This window comes from Rhinolophus hipposideros (genome assembly GCF_964194185.1).
Source record: "Rhinolophus hipposideros genome assembly, chromosome: 12".
Classification (NCBI taxonomy): domain Eukaryota; kingdom Metazoa; phylum Chordata; class Mammalia; order Chiroptera; family Rhinolophidae; genus Rhinolophus; species Rhinolophus hipposideros.
The window spans coordinates 60,574,387-60,599,541 of NC_138058.1; the positions used below are offsets into that span (position 1 = coordinate 60,574,387).

At 47.7% G+C, this 25,155-nt stretch overlaps 1 protein-coding gene across 2 annotated transcripts in view; it reads left to right on the forward strand.

Moving 5' to 3' along the window:
- The window catches only part of KIF3C (kinesin family member 3C), a 34,950-nt gene that overhangs the window by 4,057 nt on the left and 5,738 nt on the right, over positions 1-25,155 (forward strand). For both annotated transcript variants that reach the window (XR_013994669.1, XM_081069390.1), the window contains exons 2-5: positions 15,451-15,552; positions 16,208-16,330; positions 17,430-17,548; positions 18,032-18,148. Coding sequence is in view for 1 of the 2 variants with exons in the window: in XM_081069390.1 (XP_080925516.1) it covers positions 15,451-15,552; positions 16,208-16,330; positions 17,430-17,548; positions 18,032-18,148 (461 nt within the window). In the remaining variant the exon portion in view is untranslated. The remainder of the gene's footprint in view (positions 1-15,450; positions 15,553-16,207; positions 16,331-17,429; positions 17,549-18,031; positions 18,149-25,155) is intronic.

Sequence of the window (25,155 nt, forward strand, 5' to 3'; positions counted from 1 at the left end):
GGAGACTAAGAGAGGACAGAAGCAGACTTCATCCCTGAGGAAATGGGTGGAGGGGACGGAGCTAAGACTCCAAGGGATTCTTGCCACTGGGAACAATGGGATTTCCCAGTATTGGCGACTGACTGGCTCCCTCTGTGAGATTCGTGGATCTAAGGCAATGTGAGGCGCAGATAATAGGACAATCAAGAGATCAGGGCAGCTCATGCCAGAAGTCCTGCACCAGAGGCATAGCCCTCAAAGCTGGCAGGGGCCCTGGAGAACTGAGCCTGGGACTTGCCCAGGGCCACATAGGTAAGTTAAGGAGAGCCCGGACGCTATATTTGGCCCAGTCTCTTTCCATTACACAGAGTCCCGATGTTACCTATGCTACTTGATAATCAGGGTAATTCATTTTTATATAATACTTGGACATCTTGATCTCTTATAATCTCCCAGAAACCCCAAGAGATAAGTATTATTTCCATTTGACAGTTAATGAAAACCAAGACTGGGGAGGTTGAATGACTGTCTCAGTGACCCTGGCTGATAAGTGGGAGAGCCAGGACTGGAATCCAGGTTTTTTGATGGCCCCAGACCTGTGTTCTTTCTAAATCATCATGGAGCCCTCCATGTTTGCTCACTGTGTGACTCAGGGCAAAGGCCTTTGCCTCTGAGGCCTCAGGTTTCCATTCCCTAAGGAGGAGAAGTCTGACATAGCTCTCTGGGGAGTGGGTGAAATGGTTATTGTGTGCCAGGCTTTCAGATGTAAGCAAAGGGGGAGGGGTGCCTGGGAAATTCCGGGAGGGGAATGATTCCATATCCTGTGACTTCTCATCAGGCCCAGCCCAGGACAGAGCAATGAGCAAGCCCAGAATGGAGCCTAGCGAGGACTCCATCCTCCTTGTAGCCTCTGTGGCACCACCTGATTCAGTGTTAGGTGTTTCTAGGATGGAGGAAACAATTTGAGGGCTCTTGAGGGATCCACAGGGTAGAGAGAAGGAACATGTTAAAGATAATCACAGGGCTGCTTATTTCACAAGGTTGTGCTGAAGACTGAATGAAATCACTAGTGTGAGGGCATTTGAAATATGTTGAAAGCACCAAATAACACAGGGCATTCACAGCCACAAGCACGGATCTGGTGATGTCCGGAGCTGACATCTTAGCAGTTAGCTTAACTCCTTCCTTCCACTGCCATCCCAGTTGCCTTGCCATAACTCCACAGCCCTGGGAGCAGAGCCAGGCAAGAAAAACTCAAGGACACCAGTGGCAAGACCAGATCAGAAGGCGAGAGCTCAGGTCCCTCCTGGAAATGAGCTGAGCTTTTTGCTCCCCATCTACAACCCACTCTGGTTCTGGCATGACCTCCCCTTTTTGCCTCTCCCATTCCCTTCTTCCAGTTCACACCACCCTCTGGGGGCAGCTAAGCGATAGCTAATGCGACCCAGTGCCCTCATTCACTCTCTGACTCATCTAACTGTCTGTCTGCCTGCTTTCCCTGTCTGCCACCTCCAGGCTCCCCGTTCCCTTTGTTCTCCCCTCACTGTATACAAACACCACGCCTGTCTCCTTAGAGTCTCCTTTCATCTCTCCTCTCATCTTTACTGTGGGCCTCAGGGGATCTTAGGGGGTACAAACGTGTGAGGGTTTGAGATCGTGATCAGTGCCCTGTTTGTTATCAATCATTAGCAAAATGATACTGACAGATGTCTCTGGGGGGCTGAACAACAAACTAGGCCTGTGAGGGAGGGGAGTAAGTAAAGTCCCAGACAGACCCATGCTGAGGTGGGCTCTGTGCAGAGAAAACTCAAGTGTTTGTGCACAGTGCACATTCTGCGATGGTGAATCCATGCAGATTGCTTGGAAGGAGCCTACTTGACCTGAATTGGGTGAGAAAAAAAATTTTTAATGACTGCTTTAATTTTAAACTTCATTTTTTGAGGGATTAGACTAGACGATTTCTAAAACTTTGATTCTAGATACTTAGAAGGAAAGGAGGGTGTTTGGGGGGGACAAGGGCTGCAGTGACACAGAATGCAGACTCGTTGAACTAAAGAGGAGCAGAAGAGGTAGAAACAACAGCATTGCTTATTGATCTCCAAGTAAGGAGGTCTGGAGGGTGAAGAGCAGGGGGGCTTGGCTAGAACCCAACTCTCTCTCTGGGTGTAGAAAAGAGACCTGCTGCCCCCAAAGCCAGAGGAAGCGCAAACTGCATTGACTTTTCTTTTAAGTAAATTTTATTGGGGAATATTGGGGTACAGTGTGTTTCTCCAGGGCCCATCAGCTCCAAGCCGTTGTCCTTCAATCTAGTGGTGGAGGGCGCAGCTCAGCTCCAAGTCCAGTCGCCGTTTTCAATCTTTAGTTGCAGGGGGCGCAGCCCACCGTCCCATGCGGGAATTGAACCAGCAACCTTGTTGTTGAGAGCTCGCGCTCTAACCAACTGAGCCATCCAGGTGCCCCTCTGGCAGCTCAGTGGCAGCTCATTGTCTTCAGTCTAATTGTGAAGGGCGCACGCAGCTCACTGGCCCATGTGGGAATCGAATCGGCAACCCTGTTGTTCAGAGCTCGGGCTCTAACCAACTGAGTCATGCGGCCGCCCCTGCATTGACTTTTTACCATCCCCTTTGGGGTCCCTCTTCCTCCCACCTCTCAGCATCAGGTTAACCATAAAAAGGTATGCAGGAGAGGGAGTTTTCAACCTGAGAACCAACAGTGATAGCAAGAATAATCCCATTTACCTAATACTAGGTGCCAAGCACTAAGCACTATACTATGTATTATACACAAGTTATCTCATTTAATCCCTACAAGCACCTTCCAAGAAATATCCTGTTACTGTTCCCACTTTATAGAAGAGAAAGCAGACCAGTTAAGGCTCAGTAACTTGCCCAAGGCCTCATGGTTTGTATATGGCAACGCTAGTTGAGCCCAGGTTGGTTTAATACAAAATATGATCCTCTTTTATGCTTGAAGAATTAGGAATGTCAGGTTGGGAACTAGTTGTTGGGAAGGTGGTGAAAAATGACAGGAGCTGGTGTAGACGTGTTGAATTTGTGGTGACAAAATCCAGTGGGCAGCTGGCAATGGATCAGTGCAAGTTAGAAGCAAGCACAAGGCTGGAAATTGGGGGCTCATCTTTAGAAGTAGAGGGCTCAAATGAGCCTGCAGTCCTCTGTTCTGACTCTCTCTCTCTCTCTCTCTCTCTCTCTCTCTCCCCCCCCCCCAAATCAAGGCCTCGTGTTCTGGTCTCTGCTAACATTTTGTCGAGTGCTGTGTTCAGAGCATGGGCATCAGCGTCAGGCAGGCCTGGGTCTAGTGACTTACTAGTTTTGAGACTTCAGTTCTTCATCTATAAAATGGAATAATAGTACCTATGTCAGTACTATTTGGAGCATTGAATGAGATAATTGACATCAAAGCACTTTGGACAGTTCCTGGCATACTTAGTACTATTGTCTCCAATTGACAAAATGGGTGTTTTCACTTGGCCAACTTCCTAATATGCCGAAACACAACACGTCTTAGTCTGGCATTCAAGGCCCACCAGAGTCTGGCTATAATATATCTTTTCAATTTTTTTGCCCAAGCAAGCTACTCCAGTGAGAGAACCTCACAACCAGCTGGTCTGCCCTTATCCTTTGATCCTAATATGTGCCTGACTGCCATTATGCTGATTGCACTGTTTTTGTCTTGGGAATCAGGAAGTGGGCGTTAGGAGAGCAAGTTAAGCTCAATATAAAGAACTTTTTAACGATTAGAATTGGGCTGTTTCAAGAGGTAATGAATGGACTCCAATCCCTGGAACTGTTCAAGGAGAAACTGAATGTCAGAGATGCTCTAAAGGGATTCATGTTCAGAAAAGCCATTGAATGGAGTGATTGTCAAAGTCCCTCCTCTTAAAAGTCCTTAATTGTTGAGATAGCATCTTCTAAAGCAAAATATAAAATGTTTCATCTTTTTCATTTTTTTATTTTTCAAAATGCTTATCTGTTTTGAAAATTAAGATCAGGGGATTTAAATTTAATGTATGAATTCAAAAATAAAAGATCATTTTTCAGCTCTCTATTATGGCCAATTAGAGAAAGACAATGTGAAGAAAGAGAGAAGAAAATAGGAAAGAAGTAGAGAGAGACAGTGAAATGGGAAAAGAAAAATGGAGTTAGTTACAGAGTCAGGGAAAAAGAAGGAAGAAGAGTGGATAAGGGGGTGCACAGCAGGGTTTCTGGGGAGAAGAAACTCCAATTGGGAGAGAACGTACTGAATAGGAGAGAGTTAAATACTCCGTATCATCACACTGCCCTGGTCTTGGTTAGTCTCCAAATAGGGCTGTACCCAGTTTCCAGAGACTCCGCAATAATCTAGGGAGCATCTACTTTCCTAATGCTAGTCTCATTCCCGCTGCATGTTAGAGACATGCATATAGCAGTACTCTGAGATGCGTGGGGCTAGTGATCAAAGGACAGTGTGCACCCCCGACCCCATCCCCGCTGAGTCATCCATGATCTTTGAGGGAACCCGGTGACAACAGGTGCCCAGTGCTCCAAGCTGGGTCTGGCATCTAGGTCAGAATCCGAGGCCTCTTGGCATTGATGGAAGCAGTGACTTATACTCCTTCCTATCCCTGGCGGGTGTGATTAGTTAACAGAATTGTTGTGACGACTGGGGGAATTTTGTAAAGATGTGAATAGCAGAAAGTATATAAGACTAATACATTTCCATCAGAGGATCTGGGCTTCAAGTTATATGGAGGCTCAACAGGCGTTGTTTTGGTCCAGTATTGGGTTTCTCTTGATGTGTGTTGGCTGGAGGAGTGTATTATCATATTGCTCTTAGTCATTTTTAGCCCCCGGATAGTGCAAGATTAGATGAAGTAGCCGTGATAATGTCCTCATTGTGCTCTGAGGGCTAGGAGGAAGGGCTTGGAACTCAGTTCGAGAAGGGCATCCTTCTCCCGCCTGTGCCCTGCCAGCCTGCTGCACCTGGCCAGTCTGGGGCACTTCTGAGAGTTGCTGAACCAGGTGGCCTGTGTGAGTGGATAAGAAAAGGGCTCCTCTTCTCACAGATCCTTCAGCCCCACGTGCTATCCAAGGCAGACCCCTGTGCGCGGAGCTTATCATCCACCTGCACTTGTGGTTTGGTGTATCTAGAATTTTTAATACCCTGCGACATTCCTGGTCATTGACTCCTGGTCAGACTAAAGAGTTGTCTCCCTTTCCTTCCAGATGTGCTCAACAGAGGAGTACAGGCTCTGGGTTGAATTGTTTCTACAGCACTAGGTAATCGACCTGAAGGCTTTCTCCTTTCTTGAGGTGGGCCTGCAGAATAACAACAACAGTAGTAGTAGTAATAACCATCTCTTTAGTGCATGTTTAATGCCAAGCACTCTGCTCTATTTATCATGGGCGTTGGTTATTCAGTCCTCAACGTGAAGTAGAACCATTTTATTCATTTATTTATTTTGTTGTTGTTTTAAAAGATTTTATTGGGGAAGGGGAACAGGATTTTATTGGGGAACAGTGTGTACTTCCAGGACGTGTTGTTGTTTTTTTTTCCAAGTCAAGTTGTTGTCCTTTCAGTCTTAGTTGTGGAGGGCGCAGCTCAGCTCCAGGTCCAGTTGCCGTTTTCTAGTTGCAGGGGACGCAGCCCACCATCCCTTGAGGGAGTCGAACCGGCAACCTTGTGGTTGAGAGGACATGCTCCAACCAACTGAGCCATCCAGGAGCTCAGGGGCAGCTCAGTTCAAGGTGCTGTGTTCAATCTTAGAGCCCAATGGCCCATGTGGGAATTGAACCGGCAGCCTTTGGAGTTAGGAACATAGAGCTCTAACCGCCTGAGCCACCAGTCCGGCCCCAAGTAGAACCATTTTAATCTCCAGGTGACAAATGGGGACCCTGAGGTACCTTAAGTGAGGAACAACCCACAGTCGTATGCCTAGGAAGTGTTAGGGCCAGAATATGAGCCTATGTCTGCCTGACTCCAGAGCCCATGGGCTGCACCTCCACGTGGTAATACCAACTCGAAAGGAAGGATTCATGCCGAGTCCCTGGCTAACAGGCCCCAGTGGGAGCTCGTGTCTGCTGAGATGCTTCACTTATCTCTGTCCTTCCATATGATGCAAACCCCAGCCTCTGACCTCAGCCGCGTGCCATTCATTCCTATAACCAACAAATCTGTTTGAGTACCCACGGCCGAAAACGTAAATGAGTTCTTATAGTTGACTTTGTTTTTAAATTACTGAAGTTTCTGGCAGGAATAATAAGAACTCACTAATCGTGGTTATCTCCAAGTATTTCAATAGGGAGAGGTACTTTTATTTTTTACTACATACCTTTTTTTACGTTTATCTTTTTTTTATAGTAAGCATATATTACTTTGTTAAATAAAGCTGATCTAAATCTTTTAAGTGAGGAAAATTATAAAAGTGTTAACACCTAACTAGAAGGTTGGCTTAAAGGTAATAAATAATTGAGGGAAATCCACAGTGGATAATAATACTCAGTGATACCCCATTATTGGTAATCCTGTGACCTTGGACAAGTCACTTCCCCTCCCAAGGACTCTAAAAAAGAATCAATAGATTTTTCCTTGCTTTCTGCACCATTTGCTGATTGACCTTGGAAGCAGTGTGTCAGGAGCCCAGGATTAGAGAATGGCCTGAATGAGGGGTAGTGAGAACTGGAGAGGGATGACCAAGCATTGCCTGGGAGCTGGAGGCTGTATGACCCAGCACAACGCGCCTAAGCCCTCTGGGTCCTGTAAAATGCTGAGTCTGCACTTCGTGCATCCTTACGTCTCCTCCAGTTCTGACTCTGTAGCAACATTCTGTTGTCTGGCTGAATGTGCATCCCTGGGACTGAAGAGAAACCCCCTAGAACACCACAACTGAGCAAGGGAAACGGGGAAAGATGAAGGTCAGGATCAGATCTGACGTGCTCATGGTTTTCTCTCTGAAGTAGATGGGCAGATCCCTGCCGTTTCAGCTGGAAGAGACAGAAATGGTGCTCTGAGCTTTCCTGATGGTCCCTGAGCTGACAAAGGTGCCAATACCAAATACTGCTTCTCTCCAAGGTGCTTTCCTGCCTGAAGCTGGGAGAAAGATGTGGAGGAGGGCAAAGGACACGACCTGGAATTGGGAGTTCAAGTGTAACTTCTGCCATTTACTGGCAACATAACCTTGAACAAGTCACTTCACCTGTCTGAGTTGTACTTTTATGTCAAATAGGAATCAGACTTCTTATCTCCTAAGGTTCTTGTGATGATTAAATAGGATGATTAATGTAAAAAGAACCTAGTCCAGCGGCAGGCACGTCAGGTTGTATCTGAGACTCCTTTCTCCTGCAAAATGTCACCGATTAGCTGGCAGTGGCCAGGGCCTGTTTGCCTTCTCTGTCCTTGTAAAATTATACTTGATGGTATCTTCTCAGAGGAGTGGCTGGCTGGGCCTGGCTATCTGCATTCTGGCTTTCCAGATCAACATTTAATGAGTAGTGGGGCCTCCTTTCTCCACCTTCTGGTTTTATACTCCAGTTGCTCCTGGAATACGAAAAGGTGAGCCTCTGAATACCCCAAGCTGTGTCTGCAAGAGGACATGATCCCTGTGGTGATCTTGGCTGTTAGTTGTCATAGCAGCTGACCTGCCTCTAATACCTGGCATCAAGGCCCTGATCAAATTGGGAAGTTATCTGGAAAGTGCATAGTCAATATAGGAGCAGATACACATAAAAATTCCTTAATTATGAACTCCAGGCTTAGAGTGCTCCATCGCTGGGCCTCATTTTCCTCATCTGTAAAGATAAGAGGGTTGGGGTTGATGACTGCCTGAGGTCACCTTAGCTACTCTATGATTTGTATCCCTCTCTCCAGAGTTAGACCATGGTGTCCTGGAGCTCCCAGAACTGTCTCTTCCGCCCCCACAGCCTCTGCTGGCCTTTTAGTAACACTGGACTCATTTAGAACCAGTAGGACCAAACCCAGTGCTGCGCACAGACTCCACCCACCTGTGCTCCTTTGCTCTGAGAGATCACAAAGGCAGCATTAATGTGGGCCGTTCAGAGCTCCAGGGAAGCTTTCCTGGAGAACCAGGACCCTCATACTCCCAGCCGCTCTGCTTAGTCCCCCCCCCCCCCAGCCCGAAGTGGGCCTAGGTGTTGGAGGCATTCCTGTCCTCCCTGCCCTCCATAGGTGACAGTTAAGGATAGAGATCTCTGAGGAAAAGAAGATGGCCTTTGGTATCCTCAGAGAAATGGGGAAAATTAAAAGCAAAACCAAAAAAAAACAACAAAACAAATCCCTGTTTCTAAGCAAAGAATTGAATCTCATACATGACATATTTCAGAGTGTGGGGGTGAAGCAGACTGCATGAGTTGAGGTTTGGGAAAAGAAGGGGGCTAAGACCTTGCACCTGGATTCTGGATTGAGGCCTACCCACAGATTTCATGCCAGGACTAGCCCCTCTTCTAGCACAACACAAGTTCTGTCAGGCAGTTCTGGCTGATCACGTGGGCTGAGCAATTGGGCACGATGTGGCGAGCAAGTGATAAGGCAAATTCAGTTATTCAGACCACGCCTGTGCTGGGTTCCTGGCAAGGCAGGCAGTGGACAAACAGAATGCGGATGATAAGGGGCAGGAGGCGCCATCCAGGACTTCTCGTCCTGGAGCCCAGGGCTCAGCCAGGAGGAGCGAACCTGAAGCCGAGTTCTGGGTCCAAGGAGGAGGTCTAACAGTCAGGCAGATTAGCAGGAACCAACACACAACCCAGTCCTGGGAATCAAGTCACGGGGATGGGGGTAGGAGGAGGGTTGGGACTTGGGGGCCAGGTAGTCTTAGCTGATGCTTCAAATTCCAGGCCTGACTGGCAGTGTCCAAATGGGTTAGTTACCCTGTTTTTGAACCCATTTGGACGTTGTCAGGCAGAATTTTGAATGAGCGTGAGTGTAGGTGTGGGTAGCTGGAGAATGTGGAGGTTGAATAAACAGAATTGTTTTGAATCTGAGGTCCACCTACTCACTTAAAAACCACCAAAAAAAAGCATAAATGGGTATATTGTGAAAGGGAGATCAGACCTCCACAAGACCATCTCGAATGTATAGGGAATGTAAAATAAATGGAGAGGCTCGATTTTATATCTTTTATTATAGCAGATTTTAAAAATAATGATAATCATGCATATGACATTCTAATAAAAGTGGTTCCATTATTTATTGCTGGCAGTAGTTTAAGTGGTGTAAACTGTTAGAAAGGTAACTTGACAATATGTTCTAAAATACACAAAATGTTTATAACCCTTTATCCATTCCTGAAATGTTCTTCAAAGAAACTAATCTAAAAAGGCAAAAATTTTATGTGCACAAGGGTGTTTATTTTAAGCCTTGAACAACCAATAATAGTCTTTAATAGGGATTAATTAAATATATTATAAATTATCCACTCTATATTATGCAGTCATTAAACTTATACACATTATAGAAGTAACAGACAATACACGAGATAGTTGGTACGGTGGAAAGAGCAGGACCTAACCTTATATTTATATCATCTTTATAGATGTGAAAAAATGATGTGTACATATGAAAAACTCTGGAAAAAGCGGGGAAAATAAAGGAAGATGATTAGCTATGGTGAAGGAAATGTGAAGTCTTTTCTCATTTTGTTTTCTTTCTCTGGTTATTTTGATGTTAGTGCAATTTTTTCTGAAAGGATAGGAAGGCAATAAAAAGTTAAAAATGTGTCCCCAGAATCCCTTAATAAGTTGTTAAGTATTTAACCCCATGCTCCTGAAGTATCAGATTCCATAAATGTGTTACTTTCTGTAAGGAGTAGAACTTCCCTTTACTTGTCCTAAAGAATCAAGGTATAAGCTTTTACCCTATGACTAGGATTGATTGGAAAACCTGGATCTTTGCTTTTCACACGTTTTGATTTTAGTTTCCCAGCCTATCCTCTTAACCTTCTTTGCAGACGAAGGACTCCTATTTTCTAACTTTCTTACAATAGCCCTTCTCTTGATGGTTTTGGCCACTTTCTCTGGATCTTCTCTCTCCGTGCGTCCCCGGAGATACAGGGAGGGAAGTGTGCACAGTTCTCCACATTCAGCAGTATCGTGGTTTTATATGAGGGTAGAATGACTGTTGTTTCCAACATGCCTTTATGATGGTGCCTGGCCAGACGCTACTGGGATTTTTTTTTCTTTTTAGCTGTGGCAGCATATTAAACCAATGTCTTGGGGAGCAATAGAGATTGACTCCGCCCCCCCCCTTTTTTTGGCTTATTGCTCACAGCTATCATTTTAATGAGTACATGTCATGCAGGGTGTCAGGTGAGGTCTCCTGTCCCACTCCCCATATAAGAACGCAGGACATGGTGAGGCCAAAAAGGAACACCCACGGAGCCATAGATAGGGGAGTGTGGGGACAAAGCCCCAAAAAGCAGTTTCCAGGCTCTCGGCCTCACATAGAAAGGTGCTGGCTCGGGTAGTAAATGGCCATCAACTGTGATCAGATGCCAGCAGCTGTGGCTAGTTGGCCGTCAGCTGTAACCCGTAGGCCATTGGCCACTAATATAACGGCTGTGGCTACGCTAGCAGAAGGAATGGGGGCTAGCAAGAAGATGGTGGCTGGCAAGCGTGGACTGCTGTTAGGCAGATTATGTAGATCCTGCTTCCTGTGTCTCCAGCCCAGCCGCCAGCGAGAATATATTGGTTTGACTCCCCTACTTATGGCTCCATGGGTGTTCCTTTTTGGCCTTACCGTGTCCTGCGTTCTTGGGCGGGGAGCGGGAGCAGAGACCCTGCACGACAAATGGCGCAGCGAGCAGGGTCCCCCGCACGACAGGGAGTCATACCACTATAGTCTCGCTGGCGGCTGGGTTGGAGACACAGGAAGCAGGAGTCACACTATCCACAACCTGCTGTCCTAACTGCAATCCGCTCTTGCCAACTTAGCCACCATCTTCTTGCTAGCCCCCATTTTCTGCTAGCGTAGCCACAGCAGTTATATTAGTGGCCAATGGCTCACTGGTTACAGCTGACGGCCAACTAGCCACAGCTGATGGCCATCCAATCACAGTTGATGGCCATTTACTACCCGAGTGAGCACCTTTCCACATGAGGCCGAGAGCCTGGAAACTGCACTCCTGGCTCTGTCCCCACAGTACATCTAGGAGTACTTTTTCCCAAAATGTAAAACTGTAATTGAAGCTCATCTACCATTTTTTGTTGGCTCACACAACCTATAAATTCTCACCTGGAAGGATTTGGGAGCCTCTGTGAAGCTGCATGCTTTCTAACAGATATCAGTCCCAACAGTTAACATTTGAACATTTTTCTATCTAGAGGGATGCCTGTTTATTTGTTTCCTTTTTCTTTTGTCTTGTGGAGTGTCAGGCGGGGTCTCTGGTCCCGTTCCCAACATAAGAACGCAGGACATGGTGAGGCCAAAAAGGAACACCCACGGAGCCATAGATTGGGGAGTCAAACCAATATATTCTTGCTGGCGGCTGGGCTGGAGACACAGGAAGCAGGATCTACATAATCTGCCTAATAGCAGTCCGCACTTGCCAGCCACCATCTTCTTGCTAGCCCCCATTCTTTCTGCTAGCGTAGCCACAACTGTTATATTAGTGGCCAATGGCTTACGGGTTACAGCTGACGGCCAACTAGCCACAGCTGCTGGCCATCTGATCACAGTTGATGGCCCTTTACTACCCGAGCCAGCACCTTTCTATTGTGAGGCCGAGAGACTGGAAACTGTTTTTTGGGGCTTTGTCCCCACACTTTTCTCTTAGGAGAAAATACTTACCTCCCTCCATCTCCTTACCCCACCGCCTACCCCCACCATGTAACTTTGAATAACCTCTGACGGAGAACCTTGCCAGGAGCATTTTAACCTCTAAATGTCTGGCCTCTGGCTTCCCCATGTACTGTAATAACCTTGGAAATTAGTCAGACATGATTTCCTCTTGCTGGAAACATGTTGCTTTTCTTGTAGCAGGTTCTGCTTCCTAAAGCACTTAATACAATGTCTGCAATAGAAAGAGGGTGCGCTTTGGAGCCAGGCCAACCGGGGTCTGGATTCTCCATTTATATTTAATGGCCACGATGTGACCTTGGATGGATTACTTAACCTCTCTAAGCTTTTGGAAAAATGATGGTGCTAATAATATGCCCCTTAAAGTCACCTGGGATCTCGTTACAATGCAGAGTCTGATTCACTAGGGCCTGATTCTGCGTTTTTAACAAGCTCCCAGGTAATGCTGATTCTGGAGACCTCAAAAAGCAGTGATTGTCAAATTTGACCGCACACTGAAATCACCTGGGAACCTTTCAAAACCCTGGTGCCTGGATCTCACCACCTACTCCCTCTCCCCCATTCCAATTTAACTGGCAGTGAGGTGTAGCCAGGGCACTGGGCCTTTTAAAAGCTTCCCAGATGATTCTAATGTACATTGAAGTTTGAGACCCACTACTTACAGGGTTTTTAGAAGGAATAAATGTGAAACGCCCAGCATGTAGCAGGTGCAAAGAAAATAATGGGTTTTTTTCCTCTTGGTTTCTTGTCCTGTGTTTCTCACTCCACCCCAGTCCCAGTCTTTAAATCAGGCAGGAAAAACCAGGGCATCTGCCGTTGCCTGTGCCTTCCTTAACTGCGTCGTCTCTAGAGCAGCTAGCCTGGAGTGCTCACAGCCCTGACTGGAGAGGACCAAGATAGTGCGATGTGACCTCGCGCTGGGAGTTTTAAAAGCTCCTCAGTGAGTCTCATATGCAACCAAGTTTGAGCACTAGTGTCTTTTTATTAGTCAGCAAACACTAGAGTCACATAACATGCCAATGGAAGTGCACGGACTCAAGACTGGAGTGGACAAGTGTGTCCCAGAATGGGAGAGCAGGCCAGACACAGGTGCCCCAATACTCCATTCCCTGGTAATTACAGGGGTGGGTCATCATGGCCCACAGCAGTGGGCGGCTTCCTCGTGTACAAGAGAGAGCTGCTGCCTTCCTATCCCTCTTCGCAGCCAGCCCATCCCTCCTGCCCGTCTCCCCAGATGCTCCAACCCCGTTGCTCTGTCCTTTGGCCCAGCAACAATGAGTGTGGGTTGGTCAACTGAAGGAGGAGAAGCTGGGCTAAAGAGCCAGCCCTGTTCTGAACCCAGAGAAGGGATCTGGAACTCCACTCTGGGGCTACCCCAAGGATTCCTTTCATTTGATCAAACACTGATTAAGCACTTACTGTGTGCCTAGCACTGTGCTAAGCCCTAGGACATTGAGATCTGAGGAAGACATGATTCCTGCCCTGAAGGAACTCACAGGGGAGACGGGATGTAAAGCAATGATGGGATGTTATGGTATAATACCAGGAATGTGTCCTGATTATTGAGGACGCCCAAAGGACGAAATGTACAGATCGGAGGGAATCAGAGAAAACGTCCCAAGATGCTCACGCTGCGTCTTGCAGAAGAAGCCGCGGTTTTCCAGGTGGACGTGGGGTGGGAAGAGAAGCCCAGTATCGTGAAAAGGCACAGTGCATTCAGGGAGCTGGGATTCTCTTGGTGGGGCTGGAGTGCCGAGCAAATCGTGTGGGGGTGGAGTAAGCAGTATGAGGGCATTGGGAGGCTAGGCCAGCCCACTGGCCTGCAACTGCCACAGACTTTGGGGTTTATCCTGCAAGAAGCAGAGGCCCATGAAATAGTTTGCAGCAGAGGAGAGGCACACTCTGAATTGTGTTTTTGGTGGATCCCCTGAGTGTCATGTGGAGATGGATGGAAAGGGAAACTGAGGCAGTGGGGGGCTCATGGCAGTGATCCAGGTGAGTCATGAGGATCGCAGTGAAGTCAGCAGGAATTGTAGGATGAAAAGGAAGGAATGGTGCGAGCCATACCAAGAGGCAGACTTGATGGTATTTAACAACTGGTCAGATGTAGGGAGTGCGTGAAACGCAGGGCAGGTACTAGGGTGAGGTAGAAAAGGTGCCTAAGGCACAAAATTTAAGGAGTCCCTCACTCAAAGAGTGGTGCAAGTGCCCACCGTGAGTGAGAAGGAAGAGTCTAGGATGAGTTCAGGTCTGTGATGTATGGTGGGGTGGATGGTGAGAGATTGATTAACCTGGAGCAAGGCCTGGGGCAGGTCCCACAGCAGCAGTGGCTGTGGTGTGGCAGTGAGGACAGGCAGCCACGGGAGGGCGCCGTTCTCTGCAGCAGCTCTCTCCTTGGCCTCAGGCTGCGTGGTGCTGCTCTCATTGGCCTAGCTTGGCTCGTATCCTCTGGCGCTTCACATAGTCCAACCTCCGACCTCCCAAAACAACCCTTAACCCCTGTCCTGCTCTGTCCTCAGTGGTGGAGCTCTCACAGGGGCCCAATCTCTCCCCTTCTGACAGCACCCCGCTGCTTTGAGAGCCCTTAAAGCAAGTCACCTGGTGCCACTGGGAAAAATTCCAGTGGGGTGGCAGCCAATTTCTTCTGGTGGTTCAAGGTGATTTCCACCTTCCAGGAGGCCTGGAATGAAATCAGAGGGCAGCTGGGGTGCCCTGGGGCAGCGCCCTCTGACTAACAATAGTGACAATGTATTTTATATGGGCACAGTGTACACAGCTTATACAAATCTGTCATCCTTTAAGCCTCAGATTCAACAGGTACCTACGGAATGTCTGTGCCAAGCGCTCGGCTAGGCGCTTTCACACAGCGAGGGGCTCAAGTGTAAGACTAGGGGTAGCGACGTGACCTCAGGCTAGCTACTCTCAATTTCTTTGTATGTTGACTGGGGAAAGTCATAGCACCTCTCTCTTAGGGTGAGGACGGAGATAATGTCTGTGAAGGGCTTGGTTCAGCCCCCAGCAGACAGTGCGCGGCAAGGGTTTGCTAGACGTCCTAGATCATAGGCGGTCGCCATATTATAGATGTCAGACGGAGGGGGTGACTTCGCTGGGGTTTGTAGGTAGTGGGTAGAAAGCAGGTCTTTTCCTGGCCGTATCCAAAGCTCATGTGCTTCTGGGGCCCCATATGCCCCTAATGTTGCAGAGTCTCGTCCCTTAGGCTTTTAGACTCTTTTTCTGTTGCCTGTGTGGAGAACCCTCTTCCTGAGGCAGGAGCCATTAGCTAAAGGCTGGGCTGCCCCGTGATCTTCTGCCTCCCACTCCCTGAACACTAGCTGGGTGTTCACTGCCAGGGTTAGGTGGCCACCTATGCCCCCTCCCCCCAGGCATGGTGAACCACCTTCCATCTGGATTCAAAGCAAACAGATCAGGTGCCCCACATCACCCGAGGGGCTCCCTCTCTTTCTCACCTGATGGTCCTGCCAACAATGGGAGATGTGCTGGGGCCCAAGAGGCTGGAGGAAGAAACTCCCTCTTGTTGGGGGCCACAAGGTCACATGCAGGATACATATCGTGTCTCTTCCTAGAAGGATCACAGAGAGCAGGGAAAACCGCTCCCTCTGGGGGTCCCTCTGAAAAGCCTGTGTCTAAAGCCCTCTGTGTCCCCAGGCCATGGAGAGCAAGCTGCTCATTGGGGGCAGAAACATCATGGATCACACCAACGAGCAACAAAAGATGTTGGAGCTGAAGAGGCAGGAGATTGCCGAGCAGGTAGGCCTGGGGCTTTGGGTCCCTGGGGGCGCGGGGCCTGGAGGTCACGTCTGTGGGGCACAGGGCCGTAAGCCATCGTGGACTCAGGATCCATGCACCAGTGCTGAGAACCTAACACACGCTGCCCTGGATCCCATGGGTTCCCCAGCCCAGGGCCTGCCTCTGGCAGGGGTATTGCTGGCCGGTGGGTGAGAGAAAGGGGTGGCTCTCCACGATGTCAGCTTCCACAGGGCACCTCATTCTAACTCCAGAGCGTTCCACAAGGGTGCGAGTTCTTTACCAACTCTACGACTATGTTCTAAGTCATCAAGAACCACAATTGGTTGGTCTGACCAGTCAACTGTAATATACACGGGGAGAGAGTGGGGCAACAGGGAAGCCAGTGTGAGGGACGTCTATCTGTACATGTGTTGGCGCCTCTGGAATGCACTGGGTCTCTGCCCACATGCCCAGTGCCTGGCAAAGGTTCAGAGATGTTCCACTGAGGATGGGGTGGGAGCAGCACACGTAGGCCATGGGACACTCCTTCCTCCTGGCAGCTGTGGCCACAGCGAAGCCAGGCCCAGGGTAGGCAGAGTGAGCCTGTCCCCGCGATCCCTTGGCCCTCCCCGTTACGTGCTGCTGCTCTGAGCTCCTGTGCCCTGCCTTGGCCTAGAAACGCCGTGAGCGGGAAATGCAGCAGGAGATGATGCTCAGAGATGAGGAGACCATGGAGCTCCGGGGCACCTACACGTCCCTGCAGCAGGAGGTGGAGGTGAAAACCAAGAAACTCAAGAAGGTGAGACGCGGCAGCACGACAGGGTCAAGGTGCACGAGGGCCGACAGCCTCTCCCCGAGGCAGGCACCTGCCAAGGGCTGTGCGCGTTAGGGCCTCTTCCCCACTTTGCTTGGGCTGCTGGGGTGAGAAGCCGGGAAAGCAAGGGTCTGGCATTGGGGTGGAATAGAGCCTTTCTCCTGGGCCAGGCCTGGCCTGATAGGCTGGGAACAGCACCACTTCAGTCTCCAAGGTTGTCCCATGGTCCTGGGCAACTTTCCCCTTTACGGTGTCACCAAAGGGTCACAGTTTGGATAGCTGAAGTTAGAGCAGGGCCAGGGGAGTGGTGACAGAGCCTGAGCCTGGGGGAGCTCCAGGGAGGGAACACTGGGCCCTTGAGGACGTGTGAAGGGATGAGAATATCTGGCCACCAGGACCCCGCAAAGTCCATGGCCAGGGAAATGTGTACATGAGATGAGGGTCAAGGGCAGGAAGCAGCAAGTTCCAGCCTGGATGCCGGGAAGATCCCGGAGAGCTCTTAGGGTTGCTGATGTGGCCCCCCCCAGAGCAGGCCAGGCAGAGGCTCAGCCATAATGGTGGTTTCCAGGCACACAGTTCTCAGTGGGTTAGCAGTGGGACAGCAGGATCTGAGCGGCCTTCCACACACAGACTTCTGAGAGCCCCTGGAGAGGTACTGTAGGAATGGGGTGGGTACCTTCCAAACTGTCTTAGGCCCCCTGTTTTCCCTGAGCCCTGGACCAGCAGTCCTGTGCTTGGGTCCTGCTTCTGGCTCTTCTATTAACTAGTTGTGTGACCTTGAGCAAGCCTATGCCTAAGTTTCTTCATCTATAAAAAGAGGGTGTTGGACCAAAAGGGTCCCTTCCAGTTTGAACGTTCCACGATGCTGACAGCAGCTGAAAGAGACAGGTGACAGGCCACAGTGTAGGAGGAGTATCCTGTCCCTATTCACAGCGGGGCAGCAGAAAGGAGCTTCAGACCAGACCTGGCCTCGTCCTGTTCTGAGCTGGTGGCCCCTGAGCCTGCGGCCCTTGGGGCCCAAGCTGGGTGCCAGGGCCTTCTGGCCTTGCTCTGCAGCCTCTGAGCTGCGCCCGTCCCCACCCAGCTCTACGCCAAGCTGCAGGCGGTGAAGGCGGAGATCCAGGACCAGCATGACGAGTACATCCGTGTGCGACAGGATCTGGAGGAGGCTCAGAATGAGCAGACCCGGGAACTCAAGCTCAAGTAGGCCCCCTCCTCCCACTCCTGGTCCTCACAGCCATCCCTCTGTCCCCAGGCCTCTCCCTGACAGGCTCTGCTTCTTCCTGAAGGCCTCATGCCAACTGTCAACTCACCCACAAGTCCATGTGTCTTAGGAATAGAACGTATCCGAGGGATGAGGAGAGGCCCAGGTTCTGGAGTTTCTTCTACCTCCCGTTTCCTTCTCTATCCCTCCTCAGCCTGCATTTGATGAAACCGCCCCCCCCCCAAGTGCATGCTGGGTGCTTATCAGGAGCCCCTACAGCCCAAAGCCCACACTCTTTGCCTTAGAAGTGATTTTCAAGGTCTACTATTTCCATAGGGATCCCCTCCCCTAACTTTTGGTTTCTCCACCTCTGTTCTCTCTGCCTCTTCGTATAATCTCTTACTTCTGATTCTTCAACCATCATATACCTGTGTGGTCTCTTACTCCCCAGTTCCCCATCTCTACCTCATTCCTGTTCGCAGGTACCTAATCATCGAGAACTTCATCCCCCCTGAGGAGAAGAACAAGATCATGAACCGGCTTTTCCTGGACTGTGAGGAGGAGCAGTGGAAATTCCAGCCACTCGTGCCGGCCGGACTGTGAGTCTCTCACCCCGTAGTCTGGGCCCAGGGACTTGCAAGCCCAGCCAGGTTGGGCGTGGCCAGGGGCGTTTGGGGAGACAGGATTGGGGAAGGGTGGGGAGGATACCGATGGAAGATGGATTTCTCAGGACCGGATGGAGGAGTCTCCGTGAAGGAAGGATGTTCTGATAAAAAGGGTGTTCTCCTTGACCTGGGATGCAGAGAAGCCCCCATGAGCGGCCTAAGGAGGAAAGGAAGAGGATCTCGCCTCTCAGCAACCCCAGTGAATGCTAACATTTGGCCAATGAATATTCATTTGTCTGGTGCCAAGAACAGCAGCAAAAGTTACTGTTTATTTGCCTTGCTGTGTGTAGGACACTGTGCAAGACTCTGCAGGCAGAAGGGAAATCAGACACGGTCAAAGCTCATAGTCCAGTGGGGAATATAGAGAAGTCACCAGATCAGGAAGTGACAGAGGTGTGACCCAGTCTTTACAGCCTCACTCAGCTCCGTGATTCAGCATTTCCACCTGTTCCACATCCTTGCCCTTAGGTACAGTGTGGGTCCTTGGCTGGGTGTGCGGCTCCCTCTGCTGGTGGCCACAAAGAACGAGACCGGCTAGTCCAACCCAATAGAGTGACTGCCTCCCAGCTAGGAGATCACTGCCCCTTCATGGGAAATCTGTATACGGAGGTGTGTGGGAGACCAGATGCCAGTGCACTTCCCCAGAGGTTCTTTGCTCCCGTGATCCTAGGAATATTAATGCCAAGGTAGGGCAGGAGTCTTCCCAAAGCTGGGGCTGGAAGCTGGCTGTGTAGGTCCACAGCTTCTCGCTGGAGCATCAGAAGTCTGCTTCATCTGGCTACTTTCTGAAAGGCTGGTCCTACCCAAGGGGACATTATGCAAGTTTGTAAGTGGCAAGTTCATGAGTATAAGACTTTTCATGAGTATAAGACTTTGGATTTAAAATCTACCCTTCCAATCTAAGTCGAGACCCACAGTAGTACAGCATCTAGTGCAGAGATTCTCTACCCTGGCCGCAGCTGGGATCACCTGTAAGTTGGGCTCCAAAGAGTCTGATTTAAAGGATCTTAGGTGGATCCCAAGACAACTTTTTTCCCCCCCTTCCTGGTGAGGCTTTCAACAAGGAAGTCAGGCTTGAAAAACCACTACTCCGGCGCCCTCTGCTGGAGAGAGATGCTGATGAGGCTTCTGCTCTGCATGGTTGGTTATTTTGCGCTTAGAAAAGTTCCTGAGTTGAAAGTTTGCTGGTGGAGGAATTTCTTTACATTGGATAGAGATGAGATGGGAGAGGATTGAGAAGGCACGTGTTTTTTAACTTTTTATTTTGAAAAATAAGAATTTCAAGAATAATACAAAGAATTCCCGTATGCCCTTCACCAAAACTCACCAATTAATACTTTGCCTCCTTTTGCTTTATTAATTCCCCACCCCGCCAACCATTTGAGATTAAATTGCAGACATCCTACCCTTTACCTGTATTTCCAAGAATGGCGACATTCTCTTTCATTACACAGTACAATTATCAAATTCAGGAAATTTCGTATTATTATATTTTATATTATAATATTACACATTATTATATAGGCAATATTCAATTTTAGCCAGTTATCCCAATAATATCCTTTATGGCACTCCCCCCAACCCCCGACTGAGATAATGCATTGCATTTGTCATGCCTCTTTAGTCTTCTTTAATCTGGAATTGAGAGTGGTCTTAATTTGAGTTTTGTAGTTTCAGGCTTCAGAGGAGTTTATTCATTTCTCACACATTGTCCCTGCAATTTTGACTTGACCACCTCAAGCACACAATCCAGGCTTGAAAGCATGGAGGGTGCTTTGCCTGAAGCTGAGCTTTCTGCTTAATGATTATAAATGTGTATTCTTTATTTCTGCTTTTTTTTTAAAGTTTTCTTTCTTCCTTTTAAATAACTCAAATAACTATTGAACTAAATAACCTTTTCAAACTTCCTGTTTTTGCGATAATAAAATGGTTTGCATACATTGAAAAACCATTAACAGATTTTTGAAATTAAAACCGCTATTTTAAAATATCATACTTTAAATAATTTTTAGAATAGATACCAGTAATAACTTTTAAAAAGAAGCCCTCCAAAATATAGATAGGTATTTTTGTTTACTGTTTAACTGTTACCTTTTCCTGTGCATGTCCCTTTTCTCCCTCCCTTCTGCATTAAAGGTGAATTTGTGCTCTTTTTTGTGTCTCCGAAAACCCTCTGGCAACAGTTCTGGGCTGAACACAATAGAGCTAGTTGCCTGTGACTCTCTTTCCCCACTTTCCTCTCTCTTATGATTCCCCTACCATCCTTCTTGCTGGAGGAAAATAAGACAAAGAGAGAAAGATTCGATATTTTCTTTGCCATTGGAAAACCAGAAAACTCTGATCATTCCTCAAAAGCTTATTGCTTTAGTTTGTACTGTAGTGTTTTGTTTGCTACAATTCTTTGGGAAGAATCATTCCTGACAGATATGCGTGGTTGACCTCAATCTGCATAGAATTCCTCCCCAAACTGCATTTGCAGGTTTATGTTAGGAGTACTTCTAGCTGGATCCAAATAGGACTGTGTTTCCTAAACATTTTATATGAAAAATGTAAAGATATAAATATCGGGGGTGCCAAAAAAATGTATATACATGACTTGTGTTCATCTTTTGTTATCAATATATGTTGAGTATCACAATTTTAATACAGTTTTTTTTCCTTTCTTAAAATGTGTATACATTTTTTTTGCACCCTCTGTGTATGTACAAGTTTTTTCAAAATGATGGTTAAGTATATTCACAACTTAACCATGCTATTTTATCCAGAATACATACAGAGTACGTATTTTGTACAGAAAGTAACAAAATGCATCTAAAGTAAGGGTAAAAGGTATTAAGGCAATTATGAAATATCAGTGTTCGCTACTGCACTTAAATACAAATGATATAAAGTTATTATAGATTTCTCAAAGAAAAACCTCCAATAAATCAATTACTTCAGAGGCATTAATAAATACCACGTAATCAGCTACAAGCGATTCTGAATTACTACTATAAATTTGTGTAATGTCACTGTCCCTTTCGCTATGTCTGATAACTGCAGTAAATACTATTTATCTCAGAACTCTTAAACATCACCAAAAAATGCAAAAGAAAAGTAAAAATAGATCTAGGAAGTTTTTATATGAAACAAACATTTTTAATCTCCCTCCCCTTCTTTTACTCAGCAGTTGGCGGTTAAAATGAAGTTGAAAACAATTCCCTCATAATTAGAACCCCCTTTGTGATTCTGACTCAGCACAGAGAGCTGGAGGCCAGCATCAGGGTGCTGGAGCTGCAGGCCGTGATCTCTGAGGTCATCTGCCCCACGCCCCTCATTTCTCAAGGGAAAACTGAGTCTGGGAGGCCCTTGAACGAAACTTCTCCCATTTCAGGGAGCTGTGGCCTCTGAGCTGTGTGGATAAAACTGCCTCCCTGGGAAGGACGGTGCTTCCCTCCGCATTGGGTCCCACAATTTGTAACATAACTTCATCAGGGCTGAAAATCTCTTTTTCTTCCCAAAGCATATTTAACTAATCAGGGTACTGTCTCATTTTTGCTCAATTCAAGTGTAGGATATTTTGCTTTGCTTTGGCATGTGGTATTTTGGGAATGAGAATATACTGAAGGCTGCTCAAAGGGAGAGGAAGAAGGCATTGTTGGGAATTTACCTAACGTCATGCTGTTCCTTTAGAAAGCTTTTGTTGGAAAAACATTATTGCTGCTCCTACTCTAGCAATAAGCATCTACATCACACACTCTTCCCCCACGTCTCTCTAAAACAGGGGGTCCAAACTTTTCTCAATGGTTTTCACCAAGGGCCATATGCGGTAAAATACACAAACAGCCGGGCCCCTCACTCGAGGTGAAGTACGTATTGCCTCACCTGGTTTATTTAGGTAAACTAAATATATTTTTGGAATTTGCTGTGGGCCAATTAACAATGGATCATGGGCCGCAGTTTGGACACCCCTGATCTACAACAACGGGTTATTGTCAGGCAACTCTTGAAACATGCCCTTATCAACTTATTTTGGAAGTCTATCCCTTTTTTTTTTGTTTTTTCTCCACTATCTCTATGTGACCACTAGTTGATACACAAGAACTTCAGGGGAGGTCACTTCCTTAATCACAAACAATTTTGTCTTAACATTACTTTGAAAAAACATTTTTGCAACCAGCTCGAGCAATAACTATTTTACAAGTATGGCCTTTTATTTTTAATTTCTTATAGTAGACTTTATTTTTCATTGTGTTGATACAAAACTATCCTCTAAGGGTTGGATATTTGGCAATGTCTGTAGCCCGTGGTTTACAATTCACAAAATTCTATTTGTAACTTTCGCCCTTTGGCCTGTGCAAACCGCCGCCCTAGATTCTTTTCACAGGCATCATGGTGCCGTAGAAAGAGACTGGACTTTGGACTTAGAGCATTCTGAATTCTAGTCCCTGCTTTGCCACTTACTTGTAGCCTTGAAAGGTTTGTTTTAAAACCTCTCTGGACTCAAGTTTCTTCACCTGTAAAGTTGGGATAATAGATGTACCTGGAGGATTGTTGAGGTTGAAGTGAGATAATGTATGTGAGACTCCAGGCCAGTACCTGGCACAGAGAAGATAATCAATACGTGGTTAGAGTCATGCTGATAAGTCAATAGCACAGTTTCGGGGAAGCCAGAGAAACCAGTCTGTCTTCGTCCTTTAGAAGTGCCATGGAAGAGCAGTTTGGTTTGTTGTTGTTTTTGTTGTTGTCATTGTTGTTTTTAAGGAGGGCGCAGCTCATAGTGGCCCACACGGGGATCGAACCGGCAACCTTGGAGTTATTAGCGGCACCACTCTAACCAACTGAGCTCACTGGTCACCCCCTGGTTTGTTGTTTTTGTGTCACCTCTTCATTTTTTATTTAGGCTACCTCCAAGTTGGAAGAGAAAGCTTTCCTTGCTCTAAATAGAATCAGGATAGGAAGTTAAACTGGTTTTGTGACAGAGGCAGAGTTTTCCTCAGCGAGAACGTTCTCGGCTCTGGGTTGCATCCCTAGATTTCTTCTCAGGCCTGTGGGAAGTGAAGAAGCTGACGCAGGGAGATGCGGCAGCCTTCCCAGGCAGGGTGTTGGGGCAGTGAGCAGGGACGTGGACAGTGAGTGCCAACGTGCAAGTAAATGCTGCTGTAAGGTGAACGGCTGACCTGCGGGGACGGAGGGACCAGATCCTGGAGAAAAGTCAGATTTGCTGTGGCAGATACCTGTGAAGGACCGGGGAGGAAAACACACCCTTTGCTGCTGGATGCCTGTTTTCAGAACAGGAGAGGAAAGGGGGTGATCGATCAGACAGAGCCAGTCTGGTCGTGAGAATGGGGTCAGCCCCTGCAATGGAGCCAAGAGGTGACTTTTTAATATTAGGGGGGGGAAATACTGTGATGGTAGCCATTTGGAGGGAACTTTTAGGGTCTGGGAAGCACATGCTGACTGTTGGTGCAGGTCTCTGTTGGGAGGGGTGCTGTGTGCGGAGCCACGCCTCCGCTCTGGGCTGTTGGCCACAAGCAGCTTACTACAGAGGGATCAATCGTGGAAAGTAGGCCCGGGGCAGAAGAGGGAGTAGATGGGGAGTTTGGTGTCCCAGTTACAGGCTCCCCTTCACCCAGCCCCCTCTTCCCGCATGCCACTCAGAATAGCCCTGGCATCTTTATTGGGTCAGGCTGCCAATTCACACTGATCCCTGCTCTGCTCGCCCAGCCAGCCCTGTCCTGCTGTCCTGTTCCCAGAACCTGCAGCCGTCAAGGCATGTTTCGGCCCCAGATGCTCCGTGTGTACTCCTGAGAGACAGGACAGCAGAATCTAAAGACTATCTGGGAAGGTTCTGCTCCTAGTCTCTTCTTAATTGTCTGACCTTGGACACCATGGTGTCTGCCCTGTCTACACCTCAGGAGGTCATTGTAAAGTTCAAATGGTATGTGTAGGTGCACATTCCAAATAAGAAATTTTTGTTCTACTACTTTTCCCACTCCCCTCAGGTGTCACTGACCACGCCCTCTCTACAAGCACGGCCTCTGAGGCCCCACGGCTGCAGGACGATTGAGCTAGGGCTTCTGTCTACAGTGTCATCTTTTCTTCCTTTCATCTATAAAGAGGAGTCAGCAGGGACCCTGAGTGGGGTCCAGCACTCTTTTTTACCCTTGATAAAATGAACCACACAAACATTCTTATTTCTCCCTGCTGCAGAGCACAGGCACTGTTCTGTTGGCTCCTGCACTGCTTGTTCTGCTATTCAAGGACAGAACGTCCTATCTGAAATACTCGGCCTCTTTCATCTCCTCTTCTGTCTTCTGTCTGTCTTTTGACTTCTTTCATTGCTCATTTGTATCCCTGCTTGAAATTAGCAAGCGGCATTGAGAATAAATCATCATCTCAGCGGCCATATCTGACACCCTTGCTGTGTACTGTGCTCTGTGCAATGTCTGTCTGCTCTCATCTCAGCCTGTCCAGGGCTGAGCTAGATGAGGTGCAGAGATACGAAGCCACTTCCCAAGGTCACAGAGCTTTAGGAGGCGGAGCCAGCATTCAGATCCAGGCCTATCTTCCTCTAAGAGCTGTGTAATTTTTTTTTAATGGAAATAACTTTCTTGCTTTCTTTCCTATCTTTGTTTGTTTGTTTATTTGTTTTGAATAATAAACGTAATACATCACACTTGTCAAATTGCTGCAAGTAAAAAAGTCTGACATACAATGAGTTGGCTAGGATCAGTAGGGCAATGGAAACTCTCATATAGGTGTAACCACTTTGCAAACCAATTTGGCAATGTCTAGGAGAGTTGAAATGAACATACCCTACGCAGCCATTCCATTCCTAGGTATATACCCCAGGGAAACTGTTGGATATGTACTGAAGGTACCTGCACAGAAAAGTTCACAACAGCACTGTGTTTAATGGGGGGGAAGGGGCAGGGAGGAATCAACCTAGATATCCATCA